The sequence below is a fragment of the Ipomoea triloba genome, chromosome 5 (assembly GCF_003576645.1).
Source record: "Ipomoea triloba cultivar NCNSP0323 chromosome 5, ASM357664v1".
NCBI lineage: Eukaryota > Viridiplantae > Streptophyta > Magnoliopsida > Solanales > Convolvulaceae > Ipomoea > Ipomoea triloba.
Window position 1 is genome coordinate 30,878,532 of NC_044920.1, and position 18,320 is coordinate 30,896,851.

General features: G+C 38.6%; 5 protein-coding genes across 11 annotated transcripts; 4 read left to right on the plus strand and 1 right to left on the minus strand.

Annotated features, from left to right (window-relative positions):
- Positions 1-147: 147 nt before the first annotated feature.
- Positions 148-4,325, plus strand: LOC116020630 (probable amino acid permease 7). 4 transcript variants are annotated; one of them, XM_031261105.1, is made up of 11 exons: positions 148-698; positions 928-972; positions 1,098-1,200; positions 1,285-1,424; positions 2,395-2,634; positions 2,722-2,815; positions 2,897-3,111; positions 3,206-3,339; positions 3,436-3,660; positions 3,740-3,814; positions 3,944-4,325. In XM_031261105.1, the coding sequence occupies exons 3-11, from the start codon at positions 1,127-1,129 to the stop codon at positions 4,142-4,144; spliced, it is 1,398 nt and encodes a 465-aa protein (XP_031116965.1). In that variant the 5' UTR covers positions 148-698; positions 928-972; positions 1,098-1,126; the 3' UTR covers positions 4,145-4,325. The 4 variants fall into 4 exon arrangements, with proteins under 4 accessions (XP_031116965.1, XP_031116962.1, XP_031116961.1 ...); XM_031261102.1 differs by having other exon boundaries at positions 152-762; positions 3,740-4,325; XM_031261101.1 differs by having other exon boundaries at positions 153-698; positions 3,740-4,325.
- A 95-nt stretch (positions 4,326-4,420) lies between these two features.
- LOC116020632 (transcription factor MYB80) lies at positions 4,421-7,108 on the plus strand. 2 transcript variants are annotated; one of them, XM_031261107.1, is made up of 4 exons: positions 4,421-4,791; positions 5,227-5,401; positions 5,523-5,652; positions 6,169-7,108. In XM_031261107.1, the coding sequence occupies exons 2-4, from the start codon at positions 5,269-5,271 to the stop codon at positions 6,908-6,910; spliced, it is 1,005 nt and encodes a 334-aa protein (XP_031116967.1). In that variant the 5' UTR covers positions 4,421-4,791; positions 5,227-5,268; the 3' UTR covers positions 6,911-7,108. The 2 variants fall into 2 exon arrangements, with proteins under 2 accessions (XP_031116967.1, XP_031116966.1); XM_031261106.1 differs by lacking the exon at positions 4,421-4,791 and having other exon boundaries at positions 5,242-5,652.
- Positions 7,109-7,647: 539 nt separating this feature from the next.
- Positions 7,648-11,411, plus strand: LOC116020634 (KH domain-containing protein At5g56140-like). 3 transcript variants are annotated; one of them, XM_031261110.1, is made up of 8 exons: positions 7,648-7,776; positions 7,903-8,046; positions 8,857-8,942; positions 9,285-9,436; positions 10,065-10,184; positions 10,276-10,392; positions 10,484-10,627; positions 10,753-11,411. In XM_031261110.1, exons 2-8 carry the CDS (start codon positions 7,952-7,954, stop codon positions 10,900-10,902), a joined length of 864 nt encoding a protein of 287 aa, XP_031116970.1. In that variant the 5' UTR covers positions 7,648-7,776; positions 7,903-7,951; the 3' UTR covers positions 10,903-11,411. The 3 variants fall into 3 exon arrangements, with proteins under 3 accessions (XP_031116970.1, XP_031116972.1, XP_031116971.1); XM_031261111.1 differs by lacking the exon at positions 7,648-7,776 and having other exon boundaries at positions 7,829-8,046; positions 9,288-9,436; XM_031261112.1 differs by lacking the exons at positions 7,648-7,776; positions 9,285-9,436 and having other exon boundaries at positions 7,828-8,046; positions 10,072-10,184.
- A 248-nt stretch (positions 11,412-11,659) lies between these two features.
- Positions 11,660-14,204, minus strand: LOC116020637 (probable calcium-binding protein CML21). Its single transcript, XM_031261114.1, has 5 exons — positions 13,849-14,204; positions 13,060-13,279; positions 12,585-12,787; positions 12,292-12,466; positions 11,660-12,059 (listed from the first exon to the last, which is right to left on the minus strand). Exons 2-5 carry the CDS (start codon positions 13,253-13,255, stop codon positions 11,944-11,946), a joined length of 690 nt encoding a protein of 229 aa, XP_031116974.1. The 5' UTR covers positions 13,256-13,279; positions 13,849-14,204; the 3' UTR covers positions 11,660-11,943.
- A 675-nt stretch (positions 14,205-14,879) lies between these two features.
- LOC116020638 (ubiquitin-conjugating enzyme E2 5B-like) lies at positions 14,880-17,873 on the plus strand. Its single transcript, XM_031261115.1, has 4 exons — positions 14,880-15,880; positions 16,347-16,474; positions 17,257-17,361; positions 17,480-17,873. Exons 1-4 carry the CDS (start codon positions 15,733-15,735, stop codon positions 17,621-17,623), a joined length of 525 nt encoding a protein of 174 aa, XP_031116975.1. The 5' UTR covers positions 14,880-15,732; the 3' UTR covers positions 17,624-17,873.
- The last annotated feature ends 447 nt before the right edge of the window (positions 17,874-18,320 follow it).

Here is an 18,320-nt window from a genome sequence, read left to right on the forward strand (position 1 = left end):
TGATTGGAATGTTCTTTTTCTCAGGTGTTCAGCCAGCCATTGTATGCAATTACAGAGAAATGGCTTCGCAAGAAACTTCCACAGAATCACTTTTTTGTTAGGGATTATAATCTGAAACTCAATAAGCATTTACCAACTTTCAGATTGAGCTTCCTGAGAGTGATCTTTTGAAGTAGCTATGCTGGTGTAATCACTGGGATTGCCATACTGTTCCCTTACTTTAACCAGGTTGTGGGAGTTGCAGGAGCAATCAACTTCTGGCCTATAGTTGTGTACTTCCCTGTGGAGATGTATCTAAAGCGGAAAAAGATTGGATAAGCAAGAAGATTGTTCTTCCTACATATACCTATGTATGCTTGGTGGTTATCTTATTTGCCTTTGTTGGTTCCATCAGAGGTTTGATTATTGCTAGGTTCACCAAAATTACTATCCAGTGTCAAACCTTTGTAAGGAAATTCTTGTTAAAATACTAAAATAATAATTACAACATCTTCGGCAGCCTAATCATCTAAGCATGAAAGAGGAACAGACCCCTTTCTCACAATTAATTCAAGTGGACCCTGGGGCTCCACTTCTAAGCAAGAATCATATCATCATATAATAAGGGCAGTAAAGAATTCCAGAAGCAGCCTGTTCCTCTTCAGGACGTCACTGGATTGAAGTATTTCCAGTCTCTGGGCAAGTTGGATCTCTATTGGGTTAGATATTTTATATTATCTCCTCTTTAATTACTGGGTATTTCTTGTCTGCATATACCAACAGGTACATTAGGGTTTTTGTTTTTGCTAGTTGATCTAACAATTTTCTCCTCAACCATATCTTATCTTTACATTATCAACCTGTGTTTGCTTGTCTTACACCATTCCTAACTCATCTTTAATTCCTCTTCCTAATCATCATCTTTATTTATATTTTGCTGGGTTAAAGGAAGTCTTTTTTCAAGCAAGTCAAGATCTTGATTCTGGAGAAGATGTGAGCTTACTGTTCAAACTTCTTCATCTTCCTTTTCTTACTTTGATAGTCCTTGTCCAGCTGTGCTAATTAATTAGTCATTACTCAGACCAAGACTCTGATGTCAATTTGTCTCCAATGGTCAGGGCAAAGGACAATTTTGGGTGGTTAAACAATGACCAATCAACAAAAGACAAAAAGCGTGTTATTTAATTCATTGCAATGTGTGGACTATTGCTTCAATTCAAAGTATATGATGTGTAATGGCCAATAGCAAAGCAGCAATAATGGTTTATACTGGTATTCATGGACTAACTTCTGGTAAGCTAACAGGGCATGGGAGTTGATGAGGAAGAAGAAGAAGACGAGGTGGGTGATACTAAGTAGTAGTCAGATGTGCCCTTGTGTTCAGCAGCCATGCTCTACTCCTCCTTCAGCACCATCACCACAATCTGGAACTGTGAAGAAAACTGGTAAGCTTTGTTTTTCTTGAATTTCATTGGGTTATGGCTCAGAAGAAAGAGTCTTTTTCTTGAGCCTAAGTGGGTGTCAGTAAAGAACTGATCTTTTCTCCCCAGCAACCCACTAGCTAGTGTTTTGACACTGACTAACACTTGCAAAATAATTGAGCTCACAGACCCAAGAATCTTTGCTTTTTAATAGCTCTCTTATCTTTTCCTTTTAGTGGTGTCCTATCTCAGTTTATGAGGCTGGAAAACATGTTAGGGATAGGGATGTTTGGTTCATGAAATGTTTGATTACCTATGAAGCATTACTTCACGCTATTTGCGTGTGTTTTGAAGGGCAAAGATGGGAAATCACGTCACATTACCAAGGTTATCTTACAATATCTAAAGTTATTACCCGAAATCTGATGTGACAACCTTGAGTCACATTAGGATGCAAAATCCTTCATCGAGGTTGAACTATTGCTCATAGGCTTTGAGTTTGAGTGAGTACCACTTTTGTGTGGTCGAGCCAAATCATATTATCCGAGCCATCTTGCTAGACAATCTCATCTAACACGATAAGACAGTTGAGCTCAACCCGGCCAACATAAGTGAAGGGTCATACACTCATACCCACAAGGCTAATCATCATTTTTAGAAAGAAATCTCATGGATGGACAATTTAGGGAAGATAACTGATCCCATTTCTGTGATGATGCCTGTGCTGAATTATCATATTAATATGTTTAGTATAAGTTGTTTTCATTTACTTGCAATTTTCTTATGATGTAGGCCTATGCATGATTATTACAAAAGGTAATTTGACAGATGGTTCATATTAGAAAGTCTAAAGTGCTGAAATGGACCACAGATGTTTTGTCACATTTTCATACCAGAATAATAGACTATTGAAGTGTTGAGTCCTCATTTCATCCTTTTAGGAGAAGTTTAATTCTGGGAAATAATATGCCTTCTTCTCCCCATGAAAAATCAGGAAATGAATGGACTGCATTGGCACATATTATCACTGCAGTTATAGGGTCAGGAGTTTTGTCATTAGCATGGAGTATAGCTCAACTAGGGTGGATTGCTGGCCCAATAACTATGCTGTGTTTTGCTTCTGTAACCCTTACCAGTGCATTTCTTCTCTGCAACTGTTATGAACTCATCGATCAACACGGGATGATCACCAACAGGCATGGCTCTTACCTTGATGCTGTCCAGTCAATTTTAGGTAAAAACGAAACTATGGGCACTTCTGTTCAAGTTATTACTCCATACTATATATATATATAAGCTTTAATTTCCCTATGTCGGGCAGGAAATAGAAACGCGTGGTTTTGTGGCATCATTGTTCGGATAAATTTCATCAAGCTTGGAATTGTGTACACAATCACCTCTGCTATTAGCATCAGGTAGGTATGTCAAAAGTAATATATACGCTTTTCCTTTACGACACTTCTGAGGCCACTGGATACTGAACTCCTTGATTTCAGAGCAATTCAGAAATCAAACTGCTATCATAATGATGGGCACGAGGCTGAATGTCGATACTCGAATACTAAATATATGATAATATTTGGATTGGTTCAAGCTCTAGTGTCTCAAATTCCTGATTTCCGACATACAGAATGGCTCTCCATAGTGGCTGCACTCATGTCTTTCGCATATTCGTTTATTGGATCAGGACTTAGCTTAGCAAAAGTAATAGGTAGGTTAAAACTCTTCTTAATTGACTAGTTTTAAAAAGTGCAGAAAATGCCATCTGTTTAAGAAGAATGCACTTTCTTAACTGAAATCTGCAGATAATGGTGAAATAAAGGGTGGGATTGGAGGTTGGCCTTCTCGTAATGCTGGTAAAAAAGTATGGTCTGTTGCAGAGGCACTCGGAAACATTGCATTCGCCTTCCCATTCTCCGTTATTTTTTTAGAGATACAGGTGCAACAATTTTGCTTTAATTTTGTGCTCGAAACAAATTCCCTTTAAACAATTTAATTTGGTCAGATGTGACAAATTAAACTGCAAAATATGAAGGATACATTGAAGGGACCTACAGAGAAGGCCACCATGAAGAAGGCCTCAATAATGGCAGTCTGCACTACGACGTTTTTCTACCTATGCTGTGGAGGATTGGGTTATGCAGCCTTTGGCACTAAAACTCCCGGGAACCTCTTGACGGGATTTGGTTTTTATGATCCATATTGGCTCGTCGACTTTGCTAATGCGTGCGTTGCTGTTCATCTTGTTGGAGGATACCAGGTACTAAATTCTGCAGCTACCTGGTCAGTACTATATTAACCATTTTTTTAAGGTTTGATTGGAATGTTCTTTTCCTCAGGTGTTCAGCCAGCCATTATATGCAATTACAGAGAAATGGCTTCGCAAGAAACTTCCACAGAATCAGTTTTTTCAGGTGGATTATAATCTGAAACTCAATAAGCATTTACCAGCTCTCAGATTGAGCTTCCTGAGAGTGATCTTTCGAACTAGCTATGTTGCTGTAATCACTGGGATTGCCATACTTTTCCCTTACTTTAACCAGGTTGTTGGAGTTGCAGGAGCAATCAACTTCTGGCCTATAGTTGTGTACTTCCCAGTGGAGATGTATCTAAAGCAGAAAAAGATTGAATCTTGGACAACCAAGAAGATTGTTCTTCGTATATATACCTATGTTTGCTTGGTGGTTATCCTATTTGCCTTTGTTGGTTCCATCCGAGGTTTGATTATTGCTAGGTTCACCTAAATTGTGTTAGACATATATAACACCATTTTAACATTACTAGATTGTATTAATAACCATCACAAGCTAGGATGTATTTTCATTAACAATTTGAAATTTCAGTTATCGTAAAATGCATACTTTAATAGGTGTATAAAACATACACCGTACTGTGTAAATCTTAAACTTTTGAGAATTATTGTAATTTTTTTGTGTAACACGTGATATCTTTTCTATTACGAAACTAATCTAAGTTCAGTTTGAGTGGAGTTTGCAAAATATGACACTTATTTGTAAAAAAATATGATAGCATTGCATATACATATAAGGTTCGACAATTTATATTGTGGATTAGGGTTCATAATACACTGTTGATACTGGTCTAATATACAGAATTTTACTTATATCGTGCACTGGGGATTCTGGTCTACGATTCGATTTCGGCCGGGGTTTTGAGAAAATTAAGGTTGGTGGCAGCTGTGAAGAGAGTGCTGTGAGAGGGGGAAAGATGAAGCCAACCTGACAGTCTTGCATTGCAGGAAAGCTTTGCAACGCAGAATGAAAAAGGAATTGTTTATGCTAAAGTCAACCTAACATGGTTTTAATCGAGAGGAACGATGATGAAACCTTAACTGTCGAAACACAGATCTGTCATCTGTGTGACCATACTGGTAAGTCACCCAATTTCCTGCGACTGCAAGCAGTCAACCTATACACACACAAAGACATACACACAGTAGAGAGAGAGAGAGAGAGAGAGAGAGAGAGAGAGAGTTGACCGGGTGTCTTGTGAGTGAGCTACCGGCCCAAGTTTCACACGCTGAATAGAGTTGAATTCTGTAATGAATTCATGCAGGTTTGATGCATCATGGTAGCCCCCCCACCTACCCCAACTATTCATCTATTTATATATATATATATTTACACATTGCACTGTACCACCAATTCAAGTACCAAGAAAACACACCAACAGAAAAACACTTTCCTTAACTACTCTTTTTCTGTTATTTTTTTTGTTGGTTCAATTCCTCCATGCTGCAAATGATATGATATTTCTAACTCCTACAATATTAATCCATCCTCACCAAACATCCTCAAATTTCTAGATCCATCAAGAAATTTAAGCTGCCCGTGCTAGCTACATAATAATGGGGAGAATTCCTTGCTGTGAGAAGGAGAATGTGAAGAGAGGACAATGGACTCCTGAAGAAGATCATAAGCTTTCTTCTTATATTGCTCAGCATGGAACACGTAACTGGCGCCTCATTCCCAAACACGCTGGTCTTCTTCCTTAATTTTCTCGATCACTGCATCATATCGTTAAATATAACTAACCTGGATGGTTTTTCGGAAAGAATAAGGTTTTATTGTGTGATATGGTTGTCGTATGCCTGCCTTCCAGGTTTACAGAGATGTGGCAAGAGCTGCAGGCTAAGGTGGACAAACTACCTCCGACCTGACCTTAAACATGGCCAATTCTCTGAGGCGGAAGAGCAGACTATCGTCACCCTCCATTCTGTTCTTGGAAATCGGTATAGTATTCACTTCAATTCGTTTATAAGATCCAAAGTCGGAATCTTTCCATGTGAAAATTCCTTAATCCCCCGCCTTCGCACCCTAATCTTACAAGATAGTGGAAAGTTACTCAATTACCAATTAAGTGACAGTATCAGTACTGTCTAACGTACCCCTACCAGAAACTCATCACATTGAATTAGATATAGGTTTCATACTACAACTAGCTGTCAAGATAACCAGCTTGGTTGGCGCAACATAAAGTGAGAGTATCAGTTGATGTACTCCTACCAGAAACTCACCACATTGAATTAGGTATAAGTTTCATACGTACTACAACTTGCTGTCAAGATAACCAGTTTAGTTGGTCGGAGTGGCCAAACACTCTTATCTCCACAACTAATCAGTTTGGTTGGTTTGAGTGACAGAACACTTTTATCCCTTAAGAGAGGTCGAGAGTTTGAACACTCAAAAAATCAATCTCGTCACAAAAATATGTGTTTTGGTTAAATGGAAAGTTTTGTTTGTTGCAGATGGTCTGTGATTGCTGCGCAGCTGCCGGGAAGAACGGACAATGACGTGAAGAATCATTGGAACACCAAGCTGAAAAAGAAGCTATCAGGAATGGGAATAGACCCGGTGACTCACAAGCCGTTTTCTCACCTCATAACCGAGATCGCCACCACGCTAGCGCCGCCGCAAGTGCCTCACTTAGCGGAGGCGGCGCTCGGGTGTTTCAAGGACGAGATGCTCCACCTCCTCACCAAGAAGCGCATAGGGTTCCAGCTTCATCACCCGGTGGGCCCCGTCAAACACGAAGACAAAGACGAAACAATTGAGAAGATCAAATACGGACTGTCCAGAGCCATAAAGGACCCGGCGGTTGAAATGCTCCCCGCCGGCGGGAATAACAAACCTTGGGATCACGCCGGCGGTGCCACGTCATCCAACCTTGGGGAAACTAGCAACGGTTTTCCCACCTCCGATCATCATCACGCCGGATTTCACTACAGCCTTCCGTGCCTTATGCACGACGGCGGCGAGGACGGGTCGCCGTGGAACCAGAGCATGTGCACCGGAAGCACGTGCACGCCGGCGGAGCAACAGGGGCGGCACGTGCATGACAAAGCGGTGGAGGATGAAAACGGCGGCGAGTGTTCGGAAGGCGGCGGAAAACGCACAACCGCGACGGACGCGCCGCCGCCCAGCATTTTCAACTCCGACTGTGTCTTGTGGGATATTTCCTCTGAAGATCTCATCAACCCTATGGTTTAATTAAACTCTCATCTCAACTTACATCATATCAATCAAACCTCCATTAACGCAAGCTAGCCCAGAACCTACACCGCCATCAATAACATATAAATCGCCGCTGCACTGCGTGATTCTTGTAGCAATTTATTTGCATTCTTCAGAATATCTATCTGATATTTTTCAAATTCTCACTCAATAAAATTCATAAACATTCTCCCATTTTTGAATGGTGACATAGAAAACATCATTAAATCTCATATCTAATTATAAATCATAGTAAAACCAATATAGTAATTAGAAAACATCATTAAATCTCATATTTAATACTTGACATTCCAAAGTGTGAATAAAGCAAAATTTTTTAGAGGTCAGATTAGTGACCCAGTAACTTTATTTGAATTGATCAATTATGAACAGTTTAGATATGATTTACCTTACTCTGTCATCTAAAAAAAAGCAAGGATTTTTATTTAGAAATATTATTATTTTTGAAAATATTTAGAAATATTATTATTTTTCTTACAAAACCATTTACTAACATGATTTTATGTATAGGAAGTACTGTAATTTTTTTTTCTTTTTAACAAAGACTAATTTGAGTCCAGTTTAAGTAATAAAAAAATTATGAAATTTTAATATTTTAATGATTAGGTGACATTATGAGCAAGTGGGCGGTAATGTTGCAAGTTGCAGTGTACTAGAATCCATTGTCTGAAGAGCGACAGTTGGAAAGAGCAGCAATGGAGCATAGCATGCATCCCGCGAAAGTGGGAAACATCTCCTTAAACTTGTGTTTTTATCCCATAAATTTTTTACCGCGTGCTCCATTTATTTACCCACTTACTTTCTCCACCTAACTCCGACGCCGCCTTCTCTGGTAACTACTAGTAAGTAGTAATAATAATAGCACACAACTGTACAGTTGTAGTAATTGTCTTCGATTCGTACCCTCAAACAATTGGGCTCCATAAATACCACTCTTCAATTCCCACATTTTTCTTCACACATCACAGGTTGCGGCGGCCGGTGAAGGTGGCAATCGGAATATCCGCCGTTGGAGATATGTCTTCTGTCGGGCTTATGGCGTACTTGCGGTCTCAGTCTCATCACATCGGCGGCCTGAGCTCCGCCTCTTCTGCCCTCGTTGAGCAAGAACAGTATGGCTCTTTCTTTAATTTGCTTCTGTAACATGAATGGATATGTAGATACAAGTGCATGGGGAAAGCACACACAGATTGTGTGGTGTGGAGCTCAAATATAAAAAAAGTTTGGATCTTTTTTGTTTCTGTTTTGTATCTCTTTGATGAAGTTCAGGTTTTAGCTATTTTGCCATGGATTGCTGGTTTGGGTATTTCGATTTCGATCCAAGATCTGGTTTTTACTTCTTACTTAGCTCCAAGTAGCTTCTGCTTGGCTAATTGCTATGATTTATTTGTTTTGGTGCTGTGGTTTTGTTCCCATTTGCTTAGGAGGGGAGAAAAGAATTAATTTTCAGACTACTTCAATTGTGTTAAACTGTTAATTGTGTTCTTGATGATGATCTCGCCTAAAGTTTATGTTTTTGAGGTCTACAAGTAGTGACTAATCTTTTGATTCATTAATGGACAGAAAGGAACTGATTTTCTTGGGTGAACTAATTCACCAGTTTATAGCTTTTCACTTCTCAAGCTTGGCATTGATATGTGTAAATTTTCCTTCTGTTATTTTGGTTTCAGTTTATGTGGTAGTGTTAAGTGAGATGGTTTGTGCTCATCAGCTACTCTGTGCTCCAATCTATTTAATTGCTCTTAGATGTTAGAATCAATATACATCCATAGAATTTTGTTGCTGGAAGAGATTGTTTCAAATTCAAATCTTTACAAGTATCCATTTGTCTTTGTGATGTGAAAGGAAGGCTCGTCTTTCTTGATGCACAAGGAGGTTTATATAGTGTGCAGCCACTGATTTGTCTCTATGTGTGTTGATAGGTATCTCGCTGAGTTGCTTGAGGAGCGCAGCAAACTTAAACCATTTATGCCTGTGCTTCCTCATTGCTATCGGTTGCTGAACCAGGGTGAGTTGTAATTTTTAATACTATTTCATGTATATTAAATGCATCGCTGTTTTAATAGGAAGCACGGCCATTTTCTTTTGTTAATCATCAGTTCTAATAAAATTCATTCCGTGAACCATTGGTTTGTTCTAACGAGAATAGCATTTAACTTACCATAATTTCTTTTTCTGTTCAGGGTGCATTCTTTTGAAAGACTTAGCGTGTCGTGTAGATCCTTGATATATAACTAACTAGTAACTAATAAACCATCTTTGTTGTCTGTTCATAGTGTCGTGGCTGCTAACTGATTGTTAAGTAATGCTAACGGGTACATCTTATTCTTGAAAATTGACCTTTTTGAAGCAGAAATATTGCGTGTAACTACACTCTTGGGGAATGCGTCAGTTTTAGATCAAAGTGGGCTTGAACATGCTAACCCCCTGGCTTCAGGAGGAATATTTTCAAAAGGAGCTAATGCGGACAGATGGGCATCAGTGTCACCATTTCGATCAGAAGTATGGATACTAACCAAAGCATAATATAACCTCGTTAATCTAATTTCTGTTTTTCAAAAGTTTTCTGACACAGTTTTTTCTACTCTAAATGCTGACTTGATATTTGGTGATTTTAACGTCAAAGTTACTTCTGTCATGACAGGTAGTTTGAAGCTGACAAGTAACTATGTCAATACTGATCTATAGATTTAACTAAGTGCATCAATTCATAACTTTTCCTGCAATTAGTGATCTTACCACTCATTTAACCCGACCCTTGTGTTGAAAATGTAGGGAGATAGAACAATGAAGATTGCCTCTATCGACCCCTAATAGGCTAATACCTTCTGTTTAACCATTCCTAGAATGTGTGTTTTTCTCCCAAAAGATCTCAGAGGTTTGATTTGGATATCTAATATGGATTCACAACCTCGATTCATGCTAACAATATGGATTCTCTCTGTTAAGATTGGTATATCTAATGCATGCAACCAGTACTTCGTTTTCTTATATCTAATAATCTTACATCTTCATTTGAGTCAGTAGCCACCCGGCAAAGATCTTTGACATTGCAGTGTTTATTCAAAAGGGAATCTATCGAATGTTCTTATTGCCCTCTTACACTATTTTGGCATTTGTGTTGCCCCAGAGTTCAGGTCTAACCGAGCCCTTGTCTAATCAAAACTGGCGCAGTAGTCAAAGTAGCTCGTCTGGCCTTATTGTTAGGCGAACAATCAGAATTGATATTCCCGTGGATCTGTTTCCTAGTGTATGTGCTTTTGACCCATTGCACCTCGTGTAAACTATGAGGTTTGTTTAGGGTGCACGATAACAAAATTTAGTTTGGCATTTCATTGCAGTACAATTTCGTTGGTCGCCTCCTTGGTCCTAGAGGGAACTCTCTGAAGCGAGTTGAAGCAAGTACTGACTGCCGTGTTCTGATTAGAGGACATGGAAGCATCAAAGATCCAACAAAGGTTTTAATTGGCCCTTTGAGCTTGTTGGTTGTTACTCGATGAAAGTGCTTAATAGGAAGAATCAATAATAATTTACGGTTGTTTTTTGTAGGAAGAGATGATGAGAGGTAAACCCGGGTATGAGCACCTAAATGAGCCGCTTCATTTAATTGTAGAGGCAGAACTGCCCGTGGAGATAATTGATGCTCGATTAATGCAAGCACGCGAGATCCTTGAAGATCTTCTCAAGCCTGTGGTAATTCTTAACCTTTTTCCGTTTTCAAGAAACAATAAGGATAAGCGAGTTGCTGTTTCCTTGATAGTAATTTACCTGCTGTTCAAGGATGCTTATCGTTCTTGCTTTTCTTCCTCGAAATGCAGGATGAGTCTCAAGATTTTTACAAAAAGCAGCAGCTAAGAGAATTGGCACTGCTCAATGGTACACTGCGCGAAGAGGGGTCTCAAATGTCTGGTTCTGTGTCGCCTTTTCACAACAACCTCGGGATGAAGAGGGCCAAAACCCAGGGGTGATCTGGCTGTTTTGGTTGGGCTTCAAAGCTCGATCACACACTCATCTAAGCGACGACTACTAAGCAGCAGTTTCAATGCAACAACCGCAGTTGCTAAACCAACTACGCTGCAGTTTCAATGCAACAGCAGTTGCTACCCAGCCAATGCCTTCAAGTGCCATCGGGGTATTGGCTACATCTCGTTCAACATCTAACTCGTTTCTGTATGATATGTTCTGTTCGGGAGGTATTTGTGTGAAGACCATAGCAGCAAAATGTGTTACAGAGGACTGCATAATGCATATGGTCAATCCTCAATCTTCCCCATGTTTGTCTTTTCTTCATCTTTTACTTTTAAGGTTTGGAGTAGTTCTCATGTTGGTATTGATTGATTTATGGTTTATGTATGGGAGTGAGGTGCAAACCTGCAAATGATCCATCCACCATGAAACTGGCTGTGGGTTGTATTTCACACTGTATAAGTACAGCAATGTTATTTCTTGATTTATAACATCCTCTCCAGTTCAAACATAGGTTTCTCTACAAGGTGTGCTAGTTTTTTTATTGGATGGCAAGAAAAACCCACAGTCACTATCCGGCTGTGAGTAAGCCCTAGGTAATCTTGCCTTGTAAACCAGTCTAGATTACCCTGACCGACTGAAACTAAGAAAACCAAAGGAATGCTTCCAACAGAAAATTGAACTTGGAACTTGTGGTTATCAAGCCGGGAATTGTCTCTATACTAATTTATTTCAATGAAAAATGCATGCATGTAGAGGTGGAATCAAATGCTGTAATGTCTTTCATTAAACTAAAATAGAACTAGGATGTTTGGGATCTTACATTCCATCTCTGAGGAATCATGGATCTACTCAGAATCTACATGTAAGAAATCAAGAGTTATGATAACCATCCTACACTTTTGTCAACTTGTTTATTGTGGATGAAAGAAACCAACATGTAGTACAGTTGGTGATCATTCTGGAGCTTCAGCTTTAGACCATGGAAAGCCTGGGGGCTTCAGCTTGCAAGATGAGCAGAAGAAACACTGGAAATCTTCAAATTAGACGTCGCCTTCTCCATCTTCATCCTCTGTATCCTCGAGACCTACCCAGCGGGTGAAAGCAAATAGAAACTCTTTGAAGCTCACCATTCCGTTTTTGTCCCAATCCATCTCTTCTGCAAACCAGGAAGCATTTTTTTTGTTGGAGTTAGTAGCTGCAAAACACAAGCAACTGAATACCAGAAATCTGCTGTTTCATGATCAGGTGGCTTCAAATCATGGGGTAGGTAAGATAAATATGCGTCAAAATCTTATAGAATGCAAACATATACTATTTGCTATCTTAGGACTCATAAGTTTAAGTCATGCCATGGTAATGTAGAGAGGGAGAAAGTAGGGAGAAAGTACCAAATCTTTTCATGGCTATCCGCCCAGAAGATCGTTCTCCATAGGCAGTTTCATTTATTGCTTGAACCATCTCGTTCTTGCTTACATAACCATCCTTGTTCTTGTCCAAGAATACAAACGCATCAACCAATGTCTCGAATGTAAAGTCGAGTTTTGGCAGGTCCATCCTGGATTGCTATTAGTAGTAAAGGAATAACATTCATATGTATTGAATTGCACGAAAGATTTGATAGTGAAACCAAACTAAAACAGGATTTAAGGAGAAAAAATAACACAAATTGCTCCCTGGATACAGCATGCAGAGCCTCAGGACCATCCTTCAAAAGGTAAACGAGGCAAAGAAGAACAATGAATTCATTGAATTCCATTTTCCTATCGCGATTAATATCACATGCTTCAAACAGATCGTCTATTTCTTCATCTGTAAAATTTTTCTCCAGCTTGTGGAAGCAGTGCTTCAACTCTTTATGATCTATAATTCCATTTCCATCCTCATCTATGGACAAAAACCATAATTTTCTTATCAGCAATTAGGCTATTTGTGTTTTTCCTTAATTAGAGAATCGAAGATCACCCCCAGACTAATGTGAAGCAACCACATGCATATGTTTTCATCACATAAAAGAGAAGTTCACAAGACAGTAATAATTAGTTCCCCGATTATGCAGAAAGGTTCAGCAAGACTATAATCAGCAGAATCAACAGTAGCACATTAAGCAAGACTTTAAACGATATGGTGCAATAAAAAGGTAATAAGAAGATGTTTACCGAATTCCTCAAATGTGGTTTTGCATTTCCTCATGTTGTCATCAATTTTGGGAAACTTTAAGACTACGGTATTGAAAGACCTAATGGGGCTCCCTTTCTTTGCTCTCCGTCGCATTGCCTCAACTATTTTTGATTCAAGCTTTGTCTCGGGTAGTAACGACGTAGGAGATTCATCCCTACCAATTACACTTCCCATTGCTGACCGTTTTCAAATGATCCCCTAGCAAAGATGCAGGAATCAGAAACCTTACTAGATGCAGCAGTCACAAAAAATAAGCAGAAAGTAAGGAATCTGAAACCAGACACTATTCATATGATCAGTGCAGATATCCTAGTAGGGAATCATTCCATAACAAAGGATTCTGAAACCAGAAACACTATTCATATTAATTAATCTCATGCCTAGCCACAATATGACAAAAATCAAATCTTTTGGGGGGGTTGGGTGAACTAGAAGATTAAAAAAATCCAGTCTTTTTTCTATTGTTCTAGCCAGATCATTGCTAGCTGTCGCTACTCAAAAGTCAAAACCTTCTCTTTAAAAACAAACTACAACAAAAGACAAAAAGGCATCTGGGGATCATTCACATATTCTTCTTTTTCCCATTTCATCTGCTTTATAAGTAAGAAATTCTAAAATGACAATCTGGGGATCTAGTCTAGTAAACATACACACAAGAAACTAAAAAACAAATCTCGTTCTACAACAACAACATGTTGATTACCAAGATCTGCTGATTAATAAACCACTCAAAACAGAGACCAATCAGGTTAACATAATCCACTGACCTTAGCTTTCGAAAACCAAAAACTCAAACAGACAAAGAAACCCAGGTTTCTCCAGAGATATCATGAACCAGTTTTTGGGGCAAAGCTTTAAGCTTTGAGGCTAATAACGGTGATTGAACTGAACAAGAACTAGTGGGTATAAAATACTGAAAAAATAAAGAGCTTTGCAGGTCTGAAGAGGAAGATAGAGAGAAATGAAGGTGGTGGAGAAAAGAAAAATGAAAGGATTTGGGTTGGAGGGAGGGGAGGTGCTGATTCTGTCAGCTCCTATATCGGAGCTCAACACCATGATTTGTGCTGCGCCCACCACGTACCCCCGCGTCATCAAAATCTACGGAGCATGATGTGATTCAGCCTCCAACAAATCCATTTTCTTTTCTTATTTTGTCCATAATGTCATTGCAGTCTACAATCAAGACAAGCTACATTTTTTTTAATGTTATTTTACTATAAACAATTCTTTGTCAATACATATATGTGCGCTTGATCCCAGGATCACCTTCCGAATCAAAACTCAAAAAGGCAAAAGAAACCTTAACCATAATATCTTGTCATGCTCCCAAGATTACAACTTTTTAATTTTATATTCTAGTATAATTGGTCTATATATACAAATAAGGACCAACTTTAATTTGTATCAATCTTCTCTCAATTCCAAGACCAATTAATGAACCGTTAAGCGTAAAATTTGTATGTGGACTTGATTCTTGAAATGGTGAACAATTTTAACAAAATTGATTTGACTTAATAATTATAAGATTATAAATTTGAACAATCAATGATGGATAATTTGGGATGATTTATAATTATAACATTGTGTTATTTGTAGGTTAGGTTTAAAAAGAAATAATTAATAATTTTAATTTTCAGAATTAAAACAAAAAAAAGAAAATAGAATATGAAGAATACACACGTGCAGGGCACGAAATTAAAATTTCCCACCGCCAACACGACACGCGGTGGCTCTGCCTCAGTATAAAGTTCCCATCTTCATCAAAATTCCTGTTTTCGGCTTCCCGCATAGGTTCGTAAACTTGTGCTTGACTCGAGCACCTAGGGTTCATCCATGGCGTTTGTTTTGTTGTTTGCTTCAATTTTTGTATTACTTTCGCGACTTGTTTTGGTGTTTGTAGTGATTTGTTTTGAAAATTCTATAGCTTTGATACAGGAGATAATTTTCAGTGATGAAAAAGCTAGAACCTTTGTTGTCTGCGTCTCTTTTGCTTTGGATTATCTTCATTATCTGTGAATGCGATGCATGCGTGATAACGTGTGTGCCTATCTTTCGTAACTCGTACTGGGAGGGTTTAACTTCGTCTTCGAAATTTTAAGCCTTAAGGATAGGTTTGAGTAATTTAGGAGACTTCTATGTTCTGTTCCGTTCACATTGTTATGGTTTACCTTTGCTTTTCTGATTTTGATTTTCACTTAAATGCTTGTATAGCGTATGTAGTAGAACTGCGTGTTTTAGGCTTTTGCAGTGCTAGGTCATGCGTTATAACATGTACATTGGCAGGAAACGGTGAATGTTAAACCTCAGGCATTGTATTAGCTTCTATTCATGCAGTTGTATGTGTGTTTACATGTATTCTGATTCTAAATGAAGCTGATAGTACTGTAATTGCTTGTTCTGGGATTTCCCTAGAATGTTGATCATTGTGAAAAACAACTCTTCAGGATTTTATTGGAGTAAGCCAACTACTTGGTAATAAATCATAGCCTAAAAGTGTTGTTTTGGGGGTTGGCTATTAATTAAGGGGTAGGATGGATTTATGTATGTGTTACATTCACTGAGAGGTTTTCTGACTTTTCTAGTCTCTGCTGGTCAACATGTTGGCATGATCCTTAGTAGCTGCATAAAGCCATAAACATTGTCCAGGAATTATGTACTTTTCGTCTTGTTTTGACTCATTTTTCATTTCTCTTGCATTGAAGACTATTCTTGGTGCCTCACTACCTGTTATGGCTACAAAGAGGATTCAGAAGGAACTAAAAGAGTTGGAAAAGGATCCACCTGCTTCTTGCAGTGCTGGTTTGTTTTCTCATCCTCTGTGTTGTCAATTATTTTTAGCATGTTATTGTTTATATGCTTCACTGTTTTAATTTGATTCTGATATTTTATATTTTCTCCATTGGGATTGTTTGTTCAGGGATCATTACTTGCAATGTAGGTTAATACTGTGGTCCTCGTGTTTAAAACTAGCTCCTATGTCTTGTGTTGGACTATTTTATGGTTTATGACGTTGAAATGTCTTGTATAGGTTGGACAAAGTTATAGTCACCAAAATCACGATACTATCTAGCAAATAAATTGTCATTCTTCCATTAGATTCTTGTCCCCTTTAGTCACCATATTCATTTGCTGGAAAGTTTGGGTTTGATGTATTGGTTTGGTGATTTTCTTTTAACTGAAAGTTGGAGACTCCAATCGGGCAATATTACTGAAATTGCTTTTAATTCATTTCTTTGATTTTCTAACTGTGAGTGGCTTCTTTCAGGACCTGTTGGCTCAGATATGTTTCATTGGCAAGCCACTATTATGGGCCCAGCTGACAGTCCATTTGCTGGTGGGGTGTTTGTTGTTACTATTCACTTTCCACCAGATTATCCCTTCAAGCCTCCTAAGGTAGTTGGAATATTTTATGAATTGTTATCTAAAATTTAGTGCATTTCAATATCCTTGGGAATCACCAGTATATTTCATAACCTTGTTTTCCCGTACTGCATGGAGGGAATAGTGATTTCCATTGAAGGAAGAATCCAAGTATATATTGACTCTGCAAACAAAGTATATTTAGTGTTACGAGGCAATCTAAATCCCATAGAATGGATGTAGCAAACACTGGAAAAGAATTAGCACTCAGAATCGTTGATTCCCTTTCCTATGTGATAACTGGTTACTAAATTGAGCTTAGTAACTATTACTCTTTAGAAAATTCACCTTCTATGAGATTTCTTTTTTGTTATGATGTGCTCTCCTGGATCGGATCGGTTACTTTATGGAATTGCCTTACGAATATAATGTGATTTGCTTTTAATATTTTGTTTTGTCGTCTACTTGTCATTCTGTTCTCCTATCCTTTTGTGCACATGATAGCTGTTTTTTAGGCTCAATGGCTTTGGCTTTTCACTCTCTTAAGTGAAATAGATTAAAGAGGAGCAATCATGATTGTATGCCTTTGGACAACTGTATATTTTTTTGGCTCTTCTGGATTCGAGTAGACTGAAACAGTCAGCAATAATATTAGTACACCTTTGGGTATTAATCTTGTTGTATACTTGCATAATTGTATGAAATAGGCAAACCATATTGACCAGAGTTGTGTGATTTTTGTTGTGTTCATTTGTGCAGCAATTGATTTTTTTAACCTTAATAGACAAACCGTGTTGACCATATTTCTTTTGCAGGTCTCCTTCAAAACCAAAGTCTACCATCCTAACATCAATAGAAATGGTAGCATCTGTCTTGACATCCTGAGAGAGCAATGGAGCCCTGCCCTTACAATATCGAAGGTGATTATCGTTGAAATGTCATTTTAGAAACCGTTAATTTCTATTTTACTGCCCCCATATCTATTATTTGTTCTTTCCATTTGTCTTTTACATTCTAATGCTGTATATGGATGTGTAGGTGCTGCTGTCCATCTGCTCCCTCCTGACTGATCCAAACCCGGACGATCCATTAGTGCCTGAGATCGCCCATACATACAAGAACGATAAAGCCAAGTATGAAGCTACTGCTCGATCCTGGACCCAGAAATACGCAATGGGTTAAGCTTCTATATATTCCGTAGCGTAACATCAGCTGCTCTGCTACTTAGTTCCCCGTAGCTATTAATAATTAGAATTACAGAACATCCCGACATTAGCAGCTCGATCTCCTAATGTTCTCCATTTTGTTTTGACAAGTGGCCAAGAATCTGCTCCCCTCTGAATACTATTCCCTAGCTACCTAGTATATCAAAATCAAAATGGATATGTCATACATTTTTATCCAATGCAGTTTTTGTTTGCTGACTCTACTACCACTCTCCCTTGATATTTTGCTTTGCTTGGTAATTTCTTCTCAGATTCAAATGCTTCTTGAGCTAACTCACTGTAAAACAATGCAGTATATTGGAGTTGGACCACAAAATTAAATTAAAACAGCATACAGTCAGCCATTGTTGTTGGGATCTTCAATGTTACTACCTATGATTTTGTATGTAACTATATTTTTAACAAATGAACACCTGTCATAGATCATATTGTGAGCTTGGCACGTGGAAATGGAACCAATTTCAGAAGATATATATATAGATGGTCCCTGCCTTGCAAGCTAGGATGTGGTAATAATAAGGGCATGATTGAATATGCATCCACCCCAATTTAATTCAAGGCGACAGAAAGAACTTCCTCCTTCTTGAAACGTCATTTTACACCCCCCCCCCCCCCCCCCCCCCCCCCCCCCCCCCCCCCCCCCCCCCCCCCCC

What these genes read in the sequence shown, in the direction of transcription:
- LOC116020634 (XM_031261110.1), top strand. Translation starts at nt 7,952, where the DNA reads ATGTCTTCTGTCGGGCTTATGGCGTACTTGCGGTCTCAGTCTCATCAC. An exon ending in CTATCGGTTGCTGAACCAGG is followed by an intron (nt 8,943 to 9,284) that starts GTGAGTTGTAAT and finishes ACCTTTTTGAAG; the next exon opens with CAGAAATATTGCGTGTAACT. An exon ending in GCATCAAAGATCCAACAAAG is followed by an intron (nt 10,393 to 10,483) that starts GTTTTAATTGGC and finishes TGTTTTTTGTAG; the next exon opens with GAAGAGATGATGAGAGGTAA.
- LOC116020630 (XM_031261102.1), top strand. Translation starts at nt 1,127, where the DNA reads ATGACCAATCAACAAAAGACAAAAAGCGTGTTATTTAATTCATTGCAA. An exon ending in TGCTGTCCAGTCAATTTTAG is followed by an intron (nt 2,635 to 2,721) that starts GTAAAAACGAAA and finishes TATGTCGGGCAG; the next exon opens with GAAATAGAAACGCGTGGTTT. An exon ending in ACCTCTGCTATTAGCATCAG is followed by an intron (nt 2,816 to 2,896) that starts GTAGGTATGTCA and finishes CCTTGATTTCAG; the next exon opens with AGCAATTCAGAAATCAAACT.
- LOC116020638 (XM_031261115.1), top strand. Translation starts at nt 15,733, where the DNA reads ATGTACTTTTCGTCTTGTTTTGACTCATTTTTCATTTCTCTTGCATTG. An exon ending in ACCTGCTTCTTGCAGTGCTG is followed by an intron (nt 15,881 to 16,346) that starts GTTTGTTTTCTC and finishes GGCTTCTTTCAG; the next exon opens with GACCTGTTGGCTCAGATATG. An exon ending in CTGCCCTTACAATATCGAAG is followed by an intron (nt 17,362 to 17,479) that starts GTGATTATCGTT and finishes ATGGATGTGTAG; the next exon opens with GTGCTGCTGTCCATCTGCTC.
- LOC116020632 (XM_031261106.1), top strand. Translation starts at nt 5,363, where the DNA reads ATGGAACACGTAACTGGCGCCTCATTCCCAAACACGCTGGTCTTCTTC. An exon ending in CATTCTGTTCTTGGAAATCG is followed by an intron (nt 5,653 to 6,168) that starts GTATAGTATTCA and finishes TGTTTGTTGCAG; the next exon opens with ATGGTCTGTGATTGCTGCGC.
- LOC116020637 (XM_031261114.1), bottom strand. Translation starts at nt 13,255, where the DNA reads ATGGGAAGTGTAATTGGTAGGGATGAATCTCCTACGTCGTTACTACCC. An exon ending in AACCACATTTGAGGAATTCG is followed by an intron (nt 12,788 to 13,059) that starts GTAAACATCTTC and finishes TTTTGTCCATAG; the next exon opens with ATGAGGATGGAAATGGAATT. An exon ending in GATAGCCATGAAAAGATTTG is followed by an intron (nt 12,060 to 12,291) that starts GTACTTTCTCCC and finishes CCTGGTTTGCAG; the next exon opens with AAGAGATGGATTGGGACAAA.